Source organism: Crocodylus siamensis, chromosome 1 (assembly GCF_052110815.1).
Source record: "Crocodylus siamensis isolate JL-2025a chromosome 1, ASM5211081v1, whole genome shotgun sequence".
NCBI lineage: Eukaryota > Metazoa > Chordata > Crocodylia > Crocodylidae > Crocodylus > Crocodylus siamensis.
This window is the reverse complement of record NC_143395.1, coordinates 136,430,382-136,451,459: the sequence shown is the minus strand read 5'-3', so window position 1 is coordinate 136,451,459 and position 21,078 is coordinate 136,430,382. Positions and strand designations below refer to the sequence as shown.

General features: G+C 42.0%; 1 protein-coding gene across 2 annotated transcripts in view; it reads left to right on the top strand.

The window, feature by feature from the left end:
- COG2 (component of oligomeric golgi complex 2) overlaps positions 1-21,078 on the top strand; it is a 45,492-nt gene that overhangs the window by 11,586 nt on the left and 12,828 nt on the right. For both annotated transcript variants that reach the window (XM_090043759.1, XM_090043767.1), the window contains exons 5-9: positions 497-600; positions 2,016-2,124; positions 3,003-3,182; positions 8,937-9,061; positions 10,254-10,380. In XM_090043759.1, the coding sequence (XP_089899885.1) occupies positions 497-600; positions 2,016-2,124; positions 3,003-3,182; positions 8,937-9,061; positions 10,254-10,380 (645 nt within the window). The remainder of the gene's footprint in view (positions 1-496; positions 601-2,015; positions 2,125-3,002; positions 3,183-8,936; positions 9,062-10,253; positions 10,381-21,078) is intronic.

The following is a 21,078-nucleotide window of genomic DNA, read 5'->3' as shown; positions in this document are numbered from 1 at the left end:
TTGGAGGCCCCTACAATCATAAGATGGGGTATAAGTGCTCTGCTAGATTGAGTAGAAGTCCAGAATTTCCTTTTTAAGACAGGCCATTCATATTAATATCTTTACTTTTATTTTTACATGATTGCATTACTTTTTTCATCTAATTTTGTACTGGTTTGTAGATTTCCACATAATGAAATTAATTGAAGTTTAACAGGCATGCTGGGGGAGAGATTTTAAAATGTTGATATCAAGAAATAACATGACAGATCTTGTAGGCTTTGGGTTAAGAATACTTATTTGGAAATGTATTAAAATATTTATATTGATACGTATTGTGATAGGTGTAATAGAAGAGCTGAAGTATTAACCAAGTTTCTTAATATGATAAAGACTTCCAATAAAAAATGTAAAGAATTCCCCACAAAACATTTTCAGACTTGTTAATTAGGAAATGGTGACTGAGAAATGAGATTAAACACAGTGCTAAATATTGCTTTTCTTTTTTTTTAAACAGATGTGTGTCTTGAGACTTATCCATGTTATTCAGTCAGTTGAGAAGATTGAGAAGATCCTACATTCCCAAAATTCGAAAGAATTGTCTTCACTAGAGGCAAACAGGTAAGGGATATATAAATATCCTTGGGGTTTATTCCTAATCAACTAGTCCAGCTTCTGTTTCATTATATTATAGTGTACTGAAATTTCTGAACACCAGTGTATATCTTTGCAGTTTTGAGCATTGGGGCAGAATAAACATAAGGGCTGTACTTTGCTGTGGTTGTCAGTTTTATTCTTCTGCAGAGTGACAGTTAGCTGAACATGGAACTCAGAGGTTTCAGTCCCTCCTACTTTTTGATGGCATTTTCAATGAAAGTGGATGCACCTTCCCAAAATGTCCTGTTTCATTTTGAAACCTGTTTGTAAAAAATGTCTAACACCTTCATACAAAATCCTGTAAATGTGCCACAAGCTCCAATACAGTTTGGGCGTAAAAACATGGAATAACTTTTTCTGTTTTCCTCACTTTCACATAACTTGAAGGCAGTCTGGAGCATCTGAAGATTGACTTCATAACATCTATTGGAAAGAGAGACTTTTCATGAGAAGTGAGACTGGCGCCTAGACTTCTCTGACAAATTCAGGGACCCAAGTTACCCCCTTGTCCCCCCCCATACTCCCCCCATATCTTTATTTGGGGATGGGGGGGCTTCTCTTTTCAGCTGTCTTACAGCTGAAGTGCCAGCCTTCTGCCTCACAACTCACCATTCTGCTGTTGTTGGTAGGCAGAGAAAATGCAGGTTTCATGAGCCTTTTGGTGCAGGAGACTTATTTTGCTAATCTTTAGTTTTGCGGAAGGGAGCCTAACTGAGGACAGGCAACACAGGCTGGCAGGGATGGGCCATGAGGGGAAAATGGATGTAGGAAGGCCATGTACATTCCATTTATCTTACACATACAGGGGGTTGCAGTAGAAACTTGAGTTCAAGAGTGGAGTAGCAATTGAATGGTAAAAAACTGAGGAGATTAGTGGGGCTGTGCTGGGGTCAGGAAGGAACAATTATGTCCCCAGAGATTGCCATCTTTAATGTTCCTGTGCTTCAGGTGTATGGAGGAATAAGTATTCTTCACCAGCCAGGCTTACACTATGCTAGAGCTGCTGAGTTCTGTAAAACTGGCTTTCCCCTTGACCAGCAGTAACACCAATACAGGGAACACTGCTGCATGCTGTTGAGGCAGAATCTTGTGACAGCTGCTGCTTCCCCTTTTATCTCTGTCGTACTGTGAAGACGCACCATACTTGGTCCCTGAACCTCATACCTTGCCCCCTGAACGCAAGATGTTATTGGTGCATAGTTATAAATAATACAGCTCTTATTTTTAGCATTATGATTTTTGTTATAGATGGGTAGAGAAAGTTTGGCAGGCAGACCATTATTATTATTGTCTGTTAGGTGGAAGTGAACCTTAGGTGGAGACCCTTTTGCATGTTAAACTATTAGTTGTTATTTTTCCATATGTCAATTCTTTTCCAGCCCCCTTCTGACTGGACAGGTTTTAGAGAGGATTGCCACAGAATTTAACCAGTTACAATTCCATGCAGTACAAAGCAAAGGAATGCCCCTTTTGGACAAAGTGAGACCAGTAAGTAACTTTCAAAAATTGAAGCCAGTAAATTGTGTACAGAAGTATTGGCATGTCTCCCTCTACCTATTGCCAGTCTAACTGTTGTTTGTTGTGGAGGAAAATGTTTGACCAATTTTAAGGCTGTTTTTCCAGTACTGTTTTCTGTGGACATTCTTGGTTTTATTTCCAACACCCAACACTTGAGAAGAAGAGTTCAGAATAAGAGTAGAAAATGAAAATGTCAGCATATCATCCTACTGTCTTTGAAGTCTACACAATAACAAGGCCTAGATTTAGAGGCTGGGATCGCTTGTACTTCATTTGTTTATCTTGTAGACTGAAGCATAAATTATGGTGTGCCCAGTGTACTCAGTTAATGTACCATAATCTCCTAAACTAGCTGTGGATCATGGGCTGCATGTAATAGTTTTTGATTCTTAGGTGGTTTGTAAGGCCACCACTTGTAGCTGGTGATGTGCAGTTCAGTCACCAGCTGAAAGTAATGCTCCCACTTTTCCACCTGGATCAGAGCGGTATTTCTAGGGGAAAAGGGTTAGGAAGTAGCTTGATTTGACTTAATTCTCTAGTGTAAGTGAAATCTTAAACCTTTTACTAGATAGATTTCTCATTACATGGAAGCAGTTTTCTTTCTGTAATGTAACTTTGTTAAATGTAGCTACTTTATGACATGGCGCTAAATATGCAGCAATAACTGATAAATATAAGTTACACGGTTTTAATTGGATTGTATGCTAAATTGGTATTGACCATTATCACAACTTTTACTGTTCAATTTTCAATTTAGAATTGAATGCTAAGGTTGGTGAAACATCTTTGCAAATAGCTTCTATTAGTAGGATTGCCTTTATGTTTGTACTGTCTCTCCTTTTTTATAGCGTATAGCTGGAATAACAGCCATGCTGCAGCAGTCTTTGGAAGGGTTGCTCTTAGAAGGCCTTCAGACTTCAAATATCGACATAATACGACATTGCTTACGGACATATGCAACAATTGACAAAACACGAGATGCAGAGGCTTTAGTTGGTCAGGTGCTTGTAAAACCATATGTAGATGAGGTAAGAAGCAAATGCTTGAGGAAAATTATTTGTAAACATGCCTAGCTTTTCTGTTCATATAGCATTTTGCACCTTAATACCTTTTTGGGTAGTGGTCTCAATACTTCCTATGTAGTTATGCTGTTTCTATTCCTACCTTCATAGAGGGAATAAATGATTAACATCTCATGATGATATAAATGATTCCATAATAGTATAAGTTGTTCCGTCCTGTATAAGTTGTTAACTTACCTTAAAATATATTTGATAGACAGCGGTGAAAATCAAAAAGCCAAAGCCATACAAAATATAATGACTATATAAACCTCAACAAATGTAATTAAGTAAACCAGACCTTTCAATTACAAAATACTTGTTAAAGAAGCAAAAAATTTTATTTCAGATTGATTAGTTTATCCAAAAATATTGGGCTGAAAGAGAACATGCTGTGAGGAAAAATAAACAATCTCTGACCTCATCAATGCTGCCAGGTTTACTGAATCTTTCCATCATTGCATTCACTGGTGTAGGAACCAGCTGCAAGGGTTTTTTCTACAGCAGGATCAAGACCTGCTGTGGTTACAGTTTGGCAACATGATGGTTGAAATTGTGGGTGGCTAGGATCCCTGATATTCCTGTGATGGCTAGCACTAATTCTAATTGAACAGTGAGAGATTGCCCTAAAATGATTGTTGTAGACCAAAACCTGCCCAGATGAGGTTTCAGTGTTAAGCATATAGAGAATCTTATTAGATCTCTTAATTCTGGGCACTTTTTCCCATGCTTTCCCGAAGCAATCCCAAAAGTGAAAGTGAACTAGCAATAGCAGTAGAAGGTGGTTGTAGATTGAACAACAGCTTGTCACTAGCACTTTCATCACTTGATCTGAGCTAGTTGTTACTACAGGTTCAACTAGAAGGCTGCATAAATTATTTTTAGAAAAATGGCTATAGTAAGTCAGGCTTCAGGCTTTTTCTAGGATTTCATGTTAAGGTGCTAAAACATGTCATTGATGTATCAAATGGTAGGTCCTTGCATGCTGAAATGGCCGCATAAAACAATTGTGTAATAAGTTTAATTAGTCTCTTGAGTGGCATTGGCTCATTATTAATGAGCCTTTTGTAACTATTAGTGTAGATCAGATGGTGAAAGTATGTAAGGGGATTCATTTTTTTTTAAGTTAGAAATTCTGTCCACATATAATTAACATTACAGTAGTGTTTTGAAGGATATCTGCTCCTTGCTGGGATCTAAATAAACATCTCTTTTAGAATATCTTATGCAAGGATGTTACCTAATTTATCTTACTGCAGGTGGTCATCTTGTTGTTTCACTGAATTATAAATCAGAATTATTCACAGAAGTTAAATTCACTCTCCTCTTAAAACAAATGCATCACATTAGGCTATCAGCTAGAGGCTGTAACATTTATTTCCTAAAATTAGTATTTTAAAACTTTCAGCAATATATTTCTGAAAGACATGATCCATTCATCCAGTGTCTGTACTGGGAGGGGAAAACCTATATAGTACTTATGTTGTTGCCTTGGTGATGACATACATAACTTTTTTTTACTGAAGAGCAAGATGTTTGTAAAATGTATGCCCCGAAGTGCAGAAGAGTAGCAATGTTTTCTTCCTCACGTTTTCAGTATTGTATAATTCTCATCCTCATTTCTTGGCTTTGGGTTACAGGTTGCTTTAATCGTTTATTTTCAGTCTCCTTTACCTTTGAGACTTTCTGTTATGGCCACTGCTCTTTGAGTTGAGAGGGATTTAATCAAGCTCTAGTACTCTATCCCTCCGAGGCAATGTAATCGAGCAGTGGGTGGTACTGCATCTTCTTTCCCTACTCTCAGAAGTAATTTGTTTTCTAACTATACCAAATTTATTGTGCTGCTATCTTGCAAAAGATGGCAAACATTTTAAAGTACAGAATCAATAGCGTCTTTATCAGAACTAGTGCGAGTATCAAAAGGATTTTGTTTCTTAAACGCTTGAGCACATTCTCATATTTTGACCTCTGTTCCTCAGTCTCTACTCTAGTCTTTCTCACCTTGGCCTGCATGCTTGAACACATAGGTAGACATGACCATAAACTTGCTGCAAGTGGTCTCATTGCAAAACCCCTTTAGCTACTGGTTGCCATGTCTGCAGTTTCCATTAGTCTCAGGCTGGCTGATCTGTATATTTTAATTGCAAGAGGTGATCTGACTGTTGCACCTACTACCATTTCTTCCTTGAGTAATGAGAGAGATCTGTATCTAGAAGCCTGTTAACTGGCCTCATTTTCCCCTTATCCTCTTACTTTGAAGCATTGACCACCTTTACTTGTATCAGGTGATCCATAGCCCCTGTCACTAACATTAACACAGTTTCTTTTTTGCTCAGAGAAGGAAAAAAAACAGTAGTTGTTTTGGAATAAAAGAGGGCATAGTTGTGAATCATTCTGACTTTGTCTGTATCACTGATGCATGCAAATATCCACAGAAAAGAGACTTCAGTTGGAGGTAGAGAAGTGGAATAGAGCTGTTACCCTTTTCTTTAGGCGTGCTCCTCTCAAGACCAAAATGCTCTCATGGAAAAGGAACAATTGTATCTGTTGTTATGCTGGTTCCACAAATCTTCTCTTATTTATAACAGTGGTACTTAACCTTTTTGTCTGCAGAGCTAGCTAGATAGTACCAAGTCTCCCTGTGGTTCAGGGTGTGCACAGGGGCCCAGGCTGTGCACAGTGGGGCGCTGTCCGGCTGTGCAGAGGGGCTGGGGGGCAGCCTAGCCCAGCTCCAGTACCTGGGGAAAGGGAGCTTTCCCCGGTCCCAGTCTGGCCATCTGGGGGCAGGAGGCATGATCTGACCCCTGATTCAGCTTCCGTGGCTTGGCCCCAGCCTGGCTAGGCAGAGGTAAGGGCGCAAGGCCCAGCCCTGTGGTAGGGAAAAGGCAGCATGACCCAACCATGAGTTAGCTGCACATGGTCATGGCCTGGTCCTACAGGGAGAAGGGGGCACAGCTTGGCTCCAACCCAGCTGTGCAGAGGGAAGGGGGTGTGGTCTGACCCTGATCTGGCTTTGTAGGGTAGTGGGTCATAGCCCAGCTCGACTAACTGTGTGGAGCTTGGGATTTTGGCAGTGGGGTGGGATGGCAATATTAATTGCCACTGCACCACTGTCACTAAAATTCCTGACCTATGGGGAGCTGCATGGTTGGATTCCAAGGCTCTGCAAGTTGAGCACTTCTGGTCTATAACAATAACAACTAAAATGGGAGAGATGTTTTTCAGACGGATAGGGAATTGCAAGGAGACAGCAGATAATGGATTCCTTCCTCTCCTGGCTGTTTTCTTAATTAGATTACAAACTCTTTGGGGCAGGAACTATCTTTTATTTATTATTCTATATTCAGCACCTGGTGTAGGGAATCCCAGTCATGTGATTATGATTTACAGGCGCTATGTAATACAAATAGTAATTCACTTAAATAAAATACACATAAAAAGCTCACTGTATCTTATGTTTTAGTATTTACAGATTGTCTAGTAACTCACCAGAACTAGATTTAGGGTTCATTTTGAAAACTGAATGTAGCAAATTCTTTTAAAGGGACTGTGGACCTGATCCATTATTCATTAAAATCAGAAAGTTTTCAGGTGACTACTGTGGATTTTTGATTAGGCTAGATGTAGGTTTTGGAAAGCCTTTTTTTTCTTCACAAACTTAAAACTGTTAAAGCAACTTTCATGATTGTTACTTTTCCCCTTGGAAATTAAAGCATATTAAAACAAACAAATTAACAAATTAAAAACCACACACATTTTCCTGTAGCATTTAAAATCCAGTCATCAGTGTATGGCAATCTTGAAAATCCAAAGTGGCTGGAGATGGACTGTTCAACAGTTAATTTAGTTTAAGAAGAATATAACTGCCATTTTCTAGGTCAGACTGTAGGTCTATCTAGCCCAGCATCCTGTGCCATACAGTGGCAGAGAGTGGATGCTGAAAGGGAGAATGAACAGGGTATGACCAGAGTTTTTTTTCCACTCTTTCCTCTTCCTCTTGCAGCCTCCAGCATTTAAGATCTAGGAAGTCCTGAGTCAGAGGCTATATCTGTAAGTCCCCTGCTCAGTAGCTACTGGTGCCCTTTTTCTTCCAAAAGTTCTTTCAATCCCTTTTGGAATCCGGGTAAAATGTCAGTTTCTACAACATCTTGTGGCAATGAGTTCCACCCTTTAATTACATGCTGTGTGAAAAAAGAACTTCTTTTTGTTAGTTTGAAACTTACTACCCGCTACTTTCATTTCTTGACACACAGTTCATGTATTTCAAGAGAGTTAAATAATAAATCACAATTTATTTTCCCTTCGCCATTTAGTATTTTGTAAACTGTTACCATGTACCCTCTCAAGCATCAATTTTCTAAACTGAATAGGCCTAGCCTCTTTAGTCCCTCCTCATATGGAAGCTCCTCCATACCATTAACCATCCTAGATGCCCTTTTCTGTACCTTTGGTTCTTTTAGTTCATTCTTCTCTCTCCTTTTTGAAATGCAGGGACCAAAATGGGGCACAGTATTCAAGTTGTGGATGCACCATGGATTTATAAGGGGACATAATGATATTTTCAGTTATGCTTACAATTCCCTTTTTCAATAATCCCTAACATTTTGTTTGCCTTCCTGATGGCTGCTCAGCTTTGAGCTGATCTTTTAGCAAGCTGTCCATAATGACTTCCAGATCTCTTTCCACTGTGGTAACAGATAATGCAGAGCCCCTCATCATGTAGGTATAGTTTGGTTATTTTTGCCTATGTGCATCACTCTACACTTATGTACATTGAATTTGATCTGATGTTAGGTTGGCCTGTTGCTCAGTAGTGCCAGATCCTTTGGTAGTTCCTTGTACTTTGCCTTGATCTTGACCCATTTGAATAATTATGGCTACCTGACAACTTGCCTCCTTTTCCAGATCATTTATGAATAGTTTAGTACAGGGCTGTCAATCTTGTCAGCAGCTGGGGCTCTGCCCATCCTGCGGGCCACACCAGCAGTAGCCACACACCACTGCAGTGACAGCAGTGGGGGCATAGGCCCCCAGGCTGCACACCATATGTGCCTGAGAGCACTCCTCTCCTCCCCTCCCCCTTACTGTACCACTCGTATGTGCACTGCTGCACCAAAAGGGTATCGCCCCTCCCTCTGCTGCACCATTCACAGAGCCCCATCTCACCTTCAACAGCTTGTCCTCAAGCTCCCCTGCTGTACTGTGCCTCCTGAGCACTCTGGGATGCTGGCTCCATCAGTACCATGGGATCACCATGATGCCCCACCCTGCCTTCTGGGGCAGGGGGCATATAATAGAAGCTGGAGGAGGGAAGGGGGAGCCTTGAGACTCGGTAATAAAACAGGAGTGGATTGATTTCACATGACTGAAATGCAGGAACTGCCAGTATTTTGCCAGCTGCTTGGTCTAGTTCATTCTTACGTTGTTATTAACATACTGTATTTAAGTGTTTTAATAAACTCTTATTAGAAGAATAATGAGCCACTGGAATTGCAAGAGGAGTGCTGCATAAGGTAAAGAAAATATATATCTCAAAATGGCAGGTAACGTTAAAAACTGGTTTTAGGTTGGACGTAGATGTCTGGTACGTAAACTTTATCCTATATATTATAGTACTGTGTAGCTGTAATATTTATTGACTGTAAGGTGTGTTATTTTACATCGGTTTACATTTCTGCATGTTCACCTTTCTGATATTTCATGCTAAATGCTTCCTGGCAGGTGATTGTGGAACAGTATGTTCAATCTCATCCTAATGGCCTTCAGACTATGTACAATAAGCTGCTGGAGTTTGTTCCTCATCATTGCCGTCTCCTGCGTGAAGTAACAGGGGGAGCTATTTCAAGGTAACAACCTTTCAGCTATTGTCCTCAGAGCTGTTTTGATTATTGGACACTCCTGCAATGGTTTGCATGATTTAACTATAGCACACAAAGGATTTTCCCTTAAGATTAAAGTTGGTGCAGTTTCTCTTTTATATGTGCACATGGAAAAAATATAAAGGCTGTGAACAAGTTGTTTTGGCCCTGTAGTGAATCAAGAAGGAAGAGAAACAATGTGCTGGAATAATGAAGCAGAGTACTAAGTACTGTTCACAGTATAATGTGCCATGTGTCTTTGAAATAAAGGAACTTGTTTGTGTCCTTCATTCAAAGAAGGCACAGGGCAGTTGCTGGAGATTGCAATTTTCAAATTATTTTATTGTCCCCCCCACCCTAGGTACCTCTTTGCTGTCTTCTCAAACACACTTAATTCCTCTTGCAATTAAATTGCCTGTTTTGTAGTCCCCATTATTCTAGTTTACTAAATTGTATCCATTTATTAAGCTGTTCAAAGGTTGGCTAACTCAGTAGACTGTTGCAATTAGTGAACGCTTAGGATTTAGCCTCTAGAGACTAAAGAACTGCTTTTCTAATTAGCCATCCATTGCTGTGCTTTTTACGTCTTCACATTTTACTAACATTTCAATTTGGTTAATCCCTCAGCAGGTTTTAATCCTTCTTGTTAAATACTAGAAACATTCTGTTATCATTCTACTTTAGAAAATCAGAGCAATGGATGTTCATGTTCTTCCTGTTCTCAATATCCGATTTTCCAAACTCTAGGTAACTTTTTAATCTTAATAAAAACTGCTGCCTATAGAAATCTGACTCAGAAGAATTCCAAAGAGCAGTTCCTTTTACTTGCCATTTCTGGCATTTTAGACTAGGGTTTATTTTTTTAGCTGAGAGAAGTACTTGTTTTCTACAGTTACTAAAAATGTACATTACTCTTGGTTGATTTTCTAGAATGTGTATTAAATTCAAACTGATCTGGCTCCTTTGAATAGGAGTGCTGTGAGGATAGGCAGACACGAAAAATTGCAAAGGAAAGAGCTATTTTTAGTTGAGTGGACCTACTTATGTAAATATTTGTCTAATCGAAAAACACTGCACAACACAGAGCTTGGTTGTTTACTATTATTACCGTCAAGCTTGAACTTGCTAGGGAAACATACCTTTGCAAAATTCTTTGGAATAATTGAAACTTTTATTGCAGTGAAAAAGCAAATACTGTTCCCGGATATGACTTTTTAGTGAATTCAGTGTGGCCGGAAATAGTACGTGGTTTAGAAGAAAAGTTGCCAACGCTTTTTAACCCTGGAAATCCAGAAGTGTTTCATGAGGTATTTAATTTTTAAATGTTTTCAGTGGGAAGCCTGTGATACAAGGAAGAATTTATTGAGTCATGGTTCCTAGCTTGGGTTTTCTGAATCTTTTGTGAAGATCCTTGTTGCTTCATGACATGCTGTTTTAGAGATCATTTGATGAACTTTCTTGGGAACAGGTTTTAGTTTCAAATGCATGGGCAGGGCACGTACAAATAGAGGTTTACCAGTATGCCAGTCCAGATTGGTTTGGCACTGATAAAACAAAAATTGTCATGATCTGCAATCAGCATTTTTTGGCCAGTGTAGCTGATGATCTGCCCCGCATGCGCGTGGCATTTATCAGTGACATTAAGGCACCCACAGTGAGGGAGGGAGGGAGTGGGGGAGAGGTAGGCGTTGCCGGGGTGAGGTGTAAAATGGAGCTGTGGGGGAGGGGGGAATGTTTTCACTGCAAGCACCCCTGTGGGAGGCATGGGGGGCATGTTCCCCCCTCCCCCCTCAGAGAGGGCAGGCTGCTCTCTCTGGGTTTGAGGCTGGGCTGGGGTGGGCAGGTAGCACTGGTGGTTGGGCAACAGGGTAGGCTACAGCCACCCAGAAACTCACTGTAGCCCCTCCTCCCAGCACCACCACCCAACCTGCCCCCACCCACTTCAAGCACATCCCTGGCTCACCCCCCACATAGGGAAGAAACTAGCGCAGCCTGCCCTTGCCCACTCCCCTGCCCTGGGGGTGCACGCAGCAGAGGGAAGCCACCCCCCTTCCCCACCGCCCACACCTCTGTCCCATGCCATGCCCACGCTGGGCAGCACCTGCCTAGGCCCCATTCCTTCCCTCACTGTGGGGGCCTTGATCTACACCCCTCTCCCCTGTACCTCTTTCCCCCCACCCACAGACTTAATGGCCAGGTGCTACTGTTGGGCTACATACCGGCTATCAGATTGGTATCGGTTGACATAGCTGGTTAACAGTTGGCCATCAGTATCAGCCAAAAAAATCTTAATCGGTGCACCCCTACATACAAATATTAGTGAGAGATGTGCAGTCTTGGGAATTTGGCCTTACCGTTCAATTTTGCAGTAGGTGTTTTTGTGCTAAAGAAGTAATGCACAAAAGTGAAAGCGGTAAAAAGAGACCTAGTGTTTGTCTAAGGCTGCAACTGCCACAAAAGGACATCTATTATATTTGTTAAACATCTGGGAAGTAATTTGTGGTATTCAAAATGACATGCCCTTTATTGTGGAAAGATAAAAAGCATCCTTTGGTATCTGGTGTCCCATCCTACTCTTTTAACCTTTATGTCTTATTGTTTCCACAGACAATGCTATGACTTAATTTTAGCAACTTTTGCATCTTCTCTTTTTGAGGAAATTTATAGATGAACTAGGGCTTAGGGCGAGAGAAATGGCATCTTGAAAGAGTGCTTCTTTTCTATAAATATTTATTAAACAAGTGTGTGTTAAAGATGAATCCTCAAGAGTATGGAAGAACCTGTTGCACTGTAATATTTTCTTCACTGTGAGCAATGCTGCTGTGTGCATCTGGGAGATGACATTTTACTGACAATTGCCAACAGAAAACTTTTTGTCTGATGTGAAGTAGGGTGCTGAGAATGCAGTTGGCCACTTGAGTCCATGATAGAGTAGGAGATACAAGCTTTTTGCTGTGTCATGTCAGATGGTGAGCTCTCTTTATCCTTTATCTAAACACAATTATCAAAATTATATTTTTCTTCCTTTGGATTTTAGTTTTCTTTCTTAGAGCGTGCTTAATCCAGAGATAAATCTGCCCACCCCTCCTCACCTCACCTCAAACTAGTTTTGTTTATAAAGGACTTTATTAATATTATCAAGATGTTGGTGAGAATAACAAATTATCCTAGAGGGGCAGGAAAAGCGTACAGGGTAAGTCAGACTGTTTAAGAAAACGCTGAATGCTTTGCCCATATAATGATGTGACAAAGGTGTTCTTCCTGCTTTTGTGCAAAATTATCCATAATAAAAATAGATTAGTTTCCCTTAGAATTCATGCACATAGACGTTAAGTATGAGAATAACTGCATTATTTAAGTTAAACACGAGCACAAGAGTTTCTGGTTTGGGATTTAATGAGGAACGAGTATCATAAGAAAGTTAAGAAAGGCCCCTCTTTTTTTTCCCTACATGGCTGATACTGATGTGCACATTATTTCTAATGAGAATGTACTTTAATTTTCCATAAGACATCATTTACTTTTCAAATTTTCCATTAAAATATCCTGTGTGACAAATCATAAATTCCCTTGTGCTTTTGTCCTGCAATGCTGCTTGGTTTTAATTGGAATGTCTTGTCTTGTTAATGAAAGGGTGACATCATGTTTAAATGAATAATTTTTTGAGATTGTATTTTTATATTAAGATGATATTGACCCATCATTTAGTTGAAAAGAATTTGACTTTCATTTATATCATGCATCCATTCTAGAGTTACTCTAAGACTAATTGTTGAGAACCTAGCAATTGGAATTGGCGTCATTTAAAGTATTGTTATCTAAAACCCACAACTTTAACTTTAGGATTTCAAGATGCTGTTATGTCTGTGTTCATCCAAAATCAGATAAAATTCTTTCTGTAACATTAAAAAGTCCCTTTTAATGCTTTTAAATCCTTCTCTGTATTTTTCCTAATTCAGATATTGCAACTCTAAGAATCTCAGCATGAAATGGTTCTCACTGGCAAGTAAGGACATAACAAGAATTGCTGTTTACTGGGTCAGACAATAGGTCCATCTTGCCCAGTCTCTTGTGTCAAATAGCGGCAGAGTCGATGCTGCAAAGGGAGAGTGAACTGGGTATGACCATGTTTTTTTCCCCATTGTTCCTCTTTCATTTGCAGCATCCAGCATTTAAGGTCTTGCAGGTTCTGATTCAGAGGCTGTATTCCTAACTCCCATGCTCCCTAGTTATTGATGCCCCTTTCCTCCAAGAATTTGTCCAGTCCTTTTTTGAATCTGGCTAAACTGTCAGCTTCCACAACATCTGGTGGCAGTGAGTTCCACACGTTACTTATAATCTGTGTGAAAAAGAACTTCCTTTTATTTGTTTTAAACTTGCTACCTACTAGATCCATTTTGTGACCCTTAGTTCTTATACTGGGAGAGAGAGTAAATAATAAATCCCTATTTACTTTCTATTCCCGGTTTAGTATTTTATAAACAAGTGTGTGAAAAATTGAGAGCAATGCAGAAAATAACAAAATTAACTTTTCTGGCTTGAAGGTTTTGGTTTTGTAAACAGAACATAAACATAAGGGGATGGAAAAACCCTTGGAAAGTATTCTTAAACAACTGCAAAGGTCTCATGAACAGGTGTAGTACAGGAACCTATTTTTAAATTGACTACAGCTTCAGCACCTCTGGCCTTGGTTGAGTTCAGCAAGATTTGTGGATGCTCACACTTCAGAAATTAAGGGCACTTACATTTGAGTGCCTAAATGCAATTTTAGGAATCTAATTCTAGAGCCCCTTGCTTTAATGTTTTGGGGTTTAATGTCTCCATTAAGCTTTTTGTTCGAGGTCAGCAAACACGTTATTAAGTAGTGAAAATGGACTTGGAACTTTGAGTCCCCTGCTATGTTAGACAGTGTCATTATTAAAAAAAAAAAAAAAAACTGGATGAGTGCTTCTGTGCTTTTTCCTGTTGTACAGCTGGAATAAGGGTCTGTTCTGAGTACATGGCTTGCATTTGTAGCTAGAACATTATTACTTAAAGCACTCATTGCTTAAAGCAATAACATATACTGTTCATCTTTGGAGTGCTGCATTTAATAAGAAAGAAGCCCTGAAAAAGCTATCTCTAATTTCTATCATTCATTCTGGATGTTATTTCTATTGCTCTTATGGTTACATTCTAGTTCACATACAGCTGTCGTGGGGGAGGGGGGTAGTTTCATAAATGCTTCAGCACAATTTTTAAAATATTTTTCTTCGTAGTTTTTCACATAGTTTAACCGTAGTTTTCACGTAGTTTAACCGTGATGTAATTTTTATTCCCAACTCAATATTGACCGTGTGACTATATCTAAATTTTAAGAAAAACAGTGCTTCTGTTGCAGGCTGCCTAAGAGCCTACTTGACTATCGGTAGGTCTTTAGACCCAAGTGAATTTTCAAAAGCAATGTACTTAATAGCAGCTCTGAGACTTTGCTTGTGGTTGTTTTAGTGCTTCATAAGAAATTCTCATCACAGTGGTGCACAATGTGCTGCAGTAGATGGTAAGGGCTGCCTAATACAAATGCACTTCACTGCAGTAAAGATGTTCTGTTGAAGGTGATGGTTCTGTTCCTTCTGGTCTACTCCATGAAGCCAATGTCTGCTTACTAAACAGATCTGGCAAATAGCTTGCCCATGAGATTGGATAAATACTTTGAGGAGATTTCCTGCTAGAGTCAGTGAGGGAATGTGCAGTGTTACTTGCTTGGTGGTGTTTATTCTCAAGGCAGCACTTTCCATGGTAATCATAATCTGAGAATTAATTTATTTCCATTTTGAAGGAAATGCTGGAGCAGTTCAGATTCCATTATGGCAGTATACCAACTCTGTAACAGCAACTGCTATGCTTGGCCATACAGTAGCCTAATAAATGCCTTCTCTTGATCACCTGTATTCTTTAATTCATTACATTTATTTTAATTCAGAACAAGCCTCAGTTGGTGCACTCTGCAGGAGGCAGGTGCTCCTGGGGCTGGAGCCTTCCTGGAGCCCCAGAAGAATGCCTTCCAAACCCCATCTCACACAAGGCAGTTTAAAACTGGGGGGCTACCTATTGACAGGTTGACAGTTTGCCCCCTTCCCAGGGAGGAGAGAAAGGCAGGCTGTTGAGTAATGGGTTCCCTTTAGGGCAGGGGTGGCTCAGGGAGTAAGTAGCTCCCCAGTGCCTCCTGGCAGAAGAGCTTGCCTGTGTAGCTCTCCAGGCAGGGAGCTGGCATACATATATACCATATTTACTTGAATGTAAGACGACCCTCCCCATACTTGGATTCTGTATATTTAAAAAATTACAAATTTGTTATAATTTTTTAGGTATAGAGTTTAATTATTGGAAATTTGCCTTGAATTTGTTAACCCTTCCCACTGCTACAGAGGGAAAATAAATCAGAGGGGTCAGGTAACCCCCCTTCCCCCCACTGCATTTCCCTCTCCCCCGCAATATTTCTTTCACCTGGGTATGCAGCAGGGCTGGGGTGGCTCCGCAGCTGGCCTGCCTTTCTAGGCCACCAAGGCAGCAGTGGCTCCTTTCGGCTGCCACTGCCACTGGTCCCAGCACAGTGGTGCTGATGGAGACCCACATGCACAGCCCTGACCTCAGCCTGCCCCCTGCCTGCTCCAGACTTGGCCCGGTAGAGTGGACCAGCCGGAACTCGCGTGCACAGCCTTTACCCCAGCCTAGCATGTGCCTGCTTCGGACTTGCCGGACCACACTGAGCAGCAGCATCCAGGCAGAAGGTGCTGCTCAGTGCAGGGGAGAAGTGGCCCCTCCTTTTTGCCACTGCTGGGCCCTTCTTGCAGCTGCCTGGAGCCTGCACCCAGGCTGCCCTGCAGCTTCTCTGCAGTGCCACCACTGCCCCGCTCGGCAGCCCAGAGACAGTGGTGATGGTGGAGGAGAGGAGCAGCAGGGCAGCCTGAGCATGGTATCTGGGCAGCTGCAGCAAGAAGGGCCTGGCAGCAATGAGGGGAAGGGGGCTGCTTTTACCCCATGCCAAGCATCAGCTTCTGCCTGGCTGCTGCCACTGCTGCTCAGCATAGGCGGGCAGTCCAGAGCAGACATGGGGTGGGTCAGGTTCAGGCCTGTGCATGTGGGTTCCAGCTGGCCCACTCAGGCTGGGGCAGGGGGTATGGGGTGGGCCAGGGTTGGGGCTGGGGTTGTGTGTTGTTGACAGTGGCAGGGAAGAGCTGCAGAATGCATGGGCTCTGGGCTGTTGCAGGGATGCATAGACAGGCCTGCGGTAACTCCATAGAACTGCCTATGTAGAGATGTAAAATTTCCAGAAATTTTGAAGCCATAGGAAAAAAACCTGGAAATTTTGGGAGAAATTGAAATATATACAATACTTGGGGTTTTTGGGCACTTTTTACAGATCAGATCTAAATTCACTTTGCTTCTTTTAGAACGTAAAATGTATTAGGTATAACTTGGTTTGCTCATAAAATTATCATGTTTGATTACTAATTGAATTTACTTTCAAATGGTTTTAATTTTTGAAAAAAGGGGAAAAAAGACGAGACTCATTGCATACAAATTTTGCAACATGAAATTGTCTAATCAGTCTCATTTTCTGATCTGTCACTATCAGCAGTTTCTGCTGCTTCTGATTCTTTTGATCCTTCATTTTTATCATCTTCATGGACTTCTGAAAACTCAAGGTTTGCCCGAATTGAGACAAGCTTCTCTACTCTTTCACATGTTAGTTTTATTTCTTGATTTGATGCAAGTATTTCCAAACATAGACCAGTTTCTTTCACATGCTACAGAAGATGGAGGAATTTGAAGCAGGCGAGAAGCAAGAGGAGTCAGAGGCTGTGTTGTGCAAAGGCCTTGCCACCACTTTGCAGGAGGGATATGCTTGGCAGAGTCCCTGACTGCATTCTTGGACCAAACAAATGAATTCATGCAGCAGCATGAATTGATTGGCTACAAAATTCTTCCCATCTGTTAATGAAGTCTTTCAGTTTTCTTTCTTCTGTACTTGTAAGCAGAGGTACACTTAAAATCAACTGTTTTTGAGAATCTATCTTGGCCATTTGGTAAGGAATGTCTGACAGAAGTGTACTGTCTGATTCAGGTGCAGTGACTCCTCAAGAAATTGGCCTTAGAATCTTCAGGGAGTTCTGCAGCTGAACCCAGAAGACATCCTCATCAAGTACAGTGTTCCTTACACTTCTGGGTATCTTAAGACCCTCAGTTATTAATGTTTCTTGAAGAGCTTTTTTGCTTTTTAGTAAACTTTCAAATGAGATCACCACTCCACCCCCTTTAGTGTTATTACAGTTTGAGTGTCACATTTCATTCTTTCCATTCTTTTCTTCCTGCTTCTTTTTAAAGACTTCAACTACAGTATGAGTAGCTTTTACGTGTTTTATAACTTCTTTTGCTCTTCTATAGATTTTTTGCAGACTGTCCAACTTCATGATGTCATTAAAAAGCAAGTTTTAGCCCATGGGATGCACATCCTATTGCAGTAATATGTGGATATTTATCCATTATGATCTCCCATGCTGCTTTCATGTTACTTTGCTTTGCTGACTGACAGTGCAAAGAGGCTTGCTCAAAGAATGTCTGCTGGGCAAACAGGATGATGGTATTTAAAAGCTTCCTGCCAATATGCATTCTCAGTTAATGACAACGGTGTCCCAGAAGAATATATTGCTCTTGCAAGAACTTGCTTAATTTTTTCCTGATCTTCAGGTGTCATCTTGTCTACAAATTAAGCTATTGAGAGTCTTTTGTATGCAGTTGGTTGCAATATTTGGTTACTTGAGGTTTCTGATTGGGTAACACTCTGACGCTGATGTTATAGGAGAAGCAGCAGCAGCAGAAGTAGGAAGACTTCTGGATCAAGAATGTTGGAAAGAGCTACTTGTACTTTCATCATCATGATCTACCTCATCCTCACTTATACCCATGAAGGATTTTTTAATGTCTGCAGGACACTTCTTAAGTACAATGATGTGTTTGGTCTACTAGTAGCATTTGGAAATGCATATTTAATTTGATAGTATTTAAAAATCACAGGGGTTTTTTCTCAGAATAACTTGCAGTATGGAAATGCTTCCATATGCTACAAGTTGGTCGCACCATTCTGCTGATGGAGAAATAAGAAAAATGTAATTTAGTGGCTAGCTTGCATATATAAACACTAAGCTGCAGCATGTACAAATGTAGTAATGGATGGAGCAGAGACCTCGTCAGAGTTAACTGTGAACAACTTCCCTGCCCTGCAGGCCTCACCTCACTGCTAAGGTTGGGTGATTTATCAAAAAAAATCAGATTAGTAAGAATTCAATTATGAATTACATAGGCTATGAAAATATACTAATGCAGCTCATAAATAGTTTAATATACTAAATTCAGAGAAATTTGGCTTCTTAAATTTCTATCCTTGTTCTTTCCTTTTGAACTTTATTGAAGTTGTCTGGCACTGATCTTGTTCTGTTACTACCTGCTTCCATTTTCCTCTCTTCTCAGTACTGTGCAGTGTGGTAGCCAGCTACTGAAGTGGCTCATAAGTTCTTCACTTCTAATCTGCTCTTTCAGTGTACCTGCTCAAACAGAGTAGTGCTCCAACAAAAGGGAACTTTCATGCTAGTGATTTGGTTTTTTTTCACTATGATCATTTTTCATGTTAGTGATTTTTTTTTTTTCACTATGGTCATGAAATTTGGTCGTCACACCAGACAACAAAGCTAACATATTTAATGATTTCTTTGCCTCCATTTTCCTGAGCAGGGACCGGAACAGTCACTCCCCCACTAGGCCCCCCCTCAGGCCCCAGGGGAGGTGCACCTAGGCCAAGGGTCAGGGAGGATCTAGTCAGGGAACTTCTGTAGGGACTGGATGTATTCAAATCAGCTGATCTGGATGATCTCCACCCCTGAGTACTGGGGGAATTGGCTGAGGTCATTGCAGGACCCCTGGCAGCCTTACGAGCACTCGTGGTGCTCTGGTGTGGTGCCAGAGCCTGGAAGAAGGCTAATGTGGTTCCCATCTTCAAAAAAGGGAGGAAGGAGGACCTGGGGAACTATAGGTCAGTCAGTCTTACCTCGATCCTGGGTAAGCTTTTTGAGAGAATTATTCTGGCGCATATCCACAAGGGGCCAGCAGGGGAGATCATGCTTAGGGGCAACCAACACGGGTTCATTAGCAGCAGGTCCTGTCAGACAACCAGATCACCAAATCCTTAGATGCAGGGGTAGCAGTGGACATAGTCTTTCTGGACTTTCTCTCACCCTGTTCTCATTAAAAAACTGGGGGACTGTGGTGTCGACACCCACACAGTCAATTGGGTTGCCAACTGGCTGGAGGGCTGCACCGAGAGAGTGGTGGTGGATGGGTCATTTTCGACCTGGAAGGATGTGGGCAGTGGGGTCCCCCAGGGCTCTGTCCTCAGGCCTGTGCTGTTCAACATTTTCATCAGTGACTTGGACAAGGAGGTAAAAAGCACCCTGTTCAAATTTGCTGATGACACTAAGATGTGTGGGGATGTGGGCACGCTAGAAAGGAGGAATAGGCTGCAATTGGACCTAGACAGGTTACAGGGGTGGGCGGATGAGAACAGGATGCGTTTCAACACTGACAAGTGCAAGGTGATGCACCTCAGGAGGAAGAACCAGCACCATACCTACAGGCTGGGGAAGTCCCTTCTTGTCAGTACAGAGACAGAAAAGGATCTTGGAGCCATCGTTGATGCCAAGATGAACATGGGCTGGCAGTGTGGGGATGCAGTCAGGAAGGCCAACCGCACCTTGTCATGCATCCACAGATGCATCTCAGGCAGGTCCAAGGAGGTGATCTATACGGCACTGGTCAGGCCACAGCTGGAATATTGCATCCAGTTCTGGACATTGCACTTCAAGAGGGATGTGGACAACATGGAGAGGGTCCAGAGGAGGGCCACTCGCATGATCAGGGGGCAGCAGGGCAGGCCCTACGAGGAGAGGCTACGGGACCTGAACCTGTTCAGCCTCCATAAGAGCAGGCTGAGGGGGGATCTAATGGCCATTTACAAACTAGTCAGGGGGGATCAGCAGGCACTGGGGGAGTCCCTGTTCCCCCAAGCACTGCCAGGAGTGACCAGGAATAACGGTCACAAGCTGGCAGAGGGTAGGTTTAGGTTAGATATCAGGAGGCGCTACTTCACGGTCAGGGTGGCTAGGATCTGGAACCAACTTCCAAGAGAAATGGTGCTGGCTGTTACCCTGGGGGTGTTTAAGAGGAAGTTAGATGAACACCTTGCTGGGGTCATTTGACCTCAGTACTCTTTCCTGCCATGGCAGGGATCGGACTCGATGATCTGCTCAGGTCCCTTCCTACCCTACCAACTATGACACTGGTCATTTTTTCATTTCTCTTCACCAGGGTGTCAAACTCACAGTGGCCCATGGACTGGATGAGTAACACTGGGCTGGTCCATGGACCAGGAGCCTCCCCTGTCTCCACCTCCAAGCCAGATTCAGCACCCACTGTATGCTGTGGATGCCCCATGTGGTGTAGATCCCAGAGTGGCTGGTGTAATCCTGCTGGGGCAGGTATCACTTGTATCACAGATCGCAAACCAGCTGGAACAGGCACCATGCCACACACAACCCTCATTCCAGGATCCATAACACACATGGCTAATCTGGGACTGTGCAGCTCCTATTCTAGCTAGTCCGGGACGTGCGCTGCATGCAGCCGTGTGGGACCAGCCAGAGCAGGCACCAGGCGGCATGCACATCCCAGAGCGTCCAGCACAGGTGCCACATGCAATGCAGTTCCTGGAGTGGCTGGAACAAGTTCCACCTGCGGTGCATATTCCAAGCCCTCTGTGGGGCCAGTTCAGGTCAGCTCAGCCACAGGGGCAGCACCTTGGGCCAGAAAATGGCGCTCCATGGACCAGATGTGATACATGGGCCATATGTTTGACACATCTGCTTTTCACTGTAGAAGAAAGTACTGAATGTGTCCTTCAGTTCTCCTGCAAT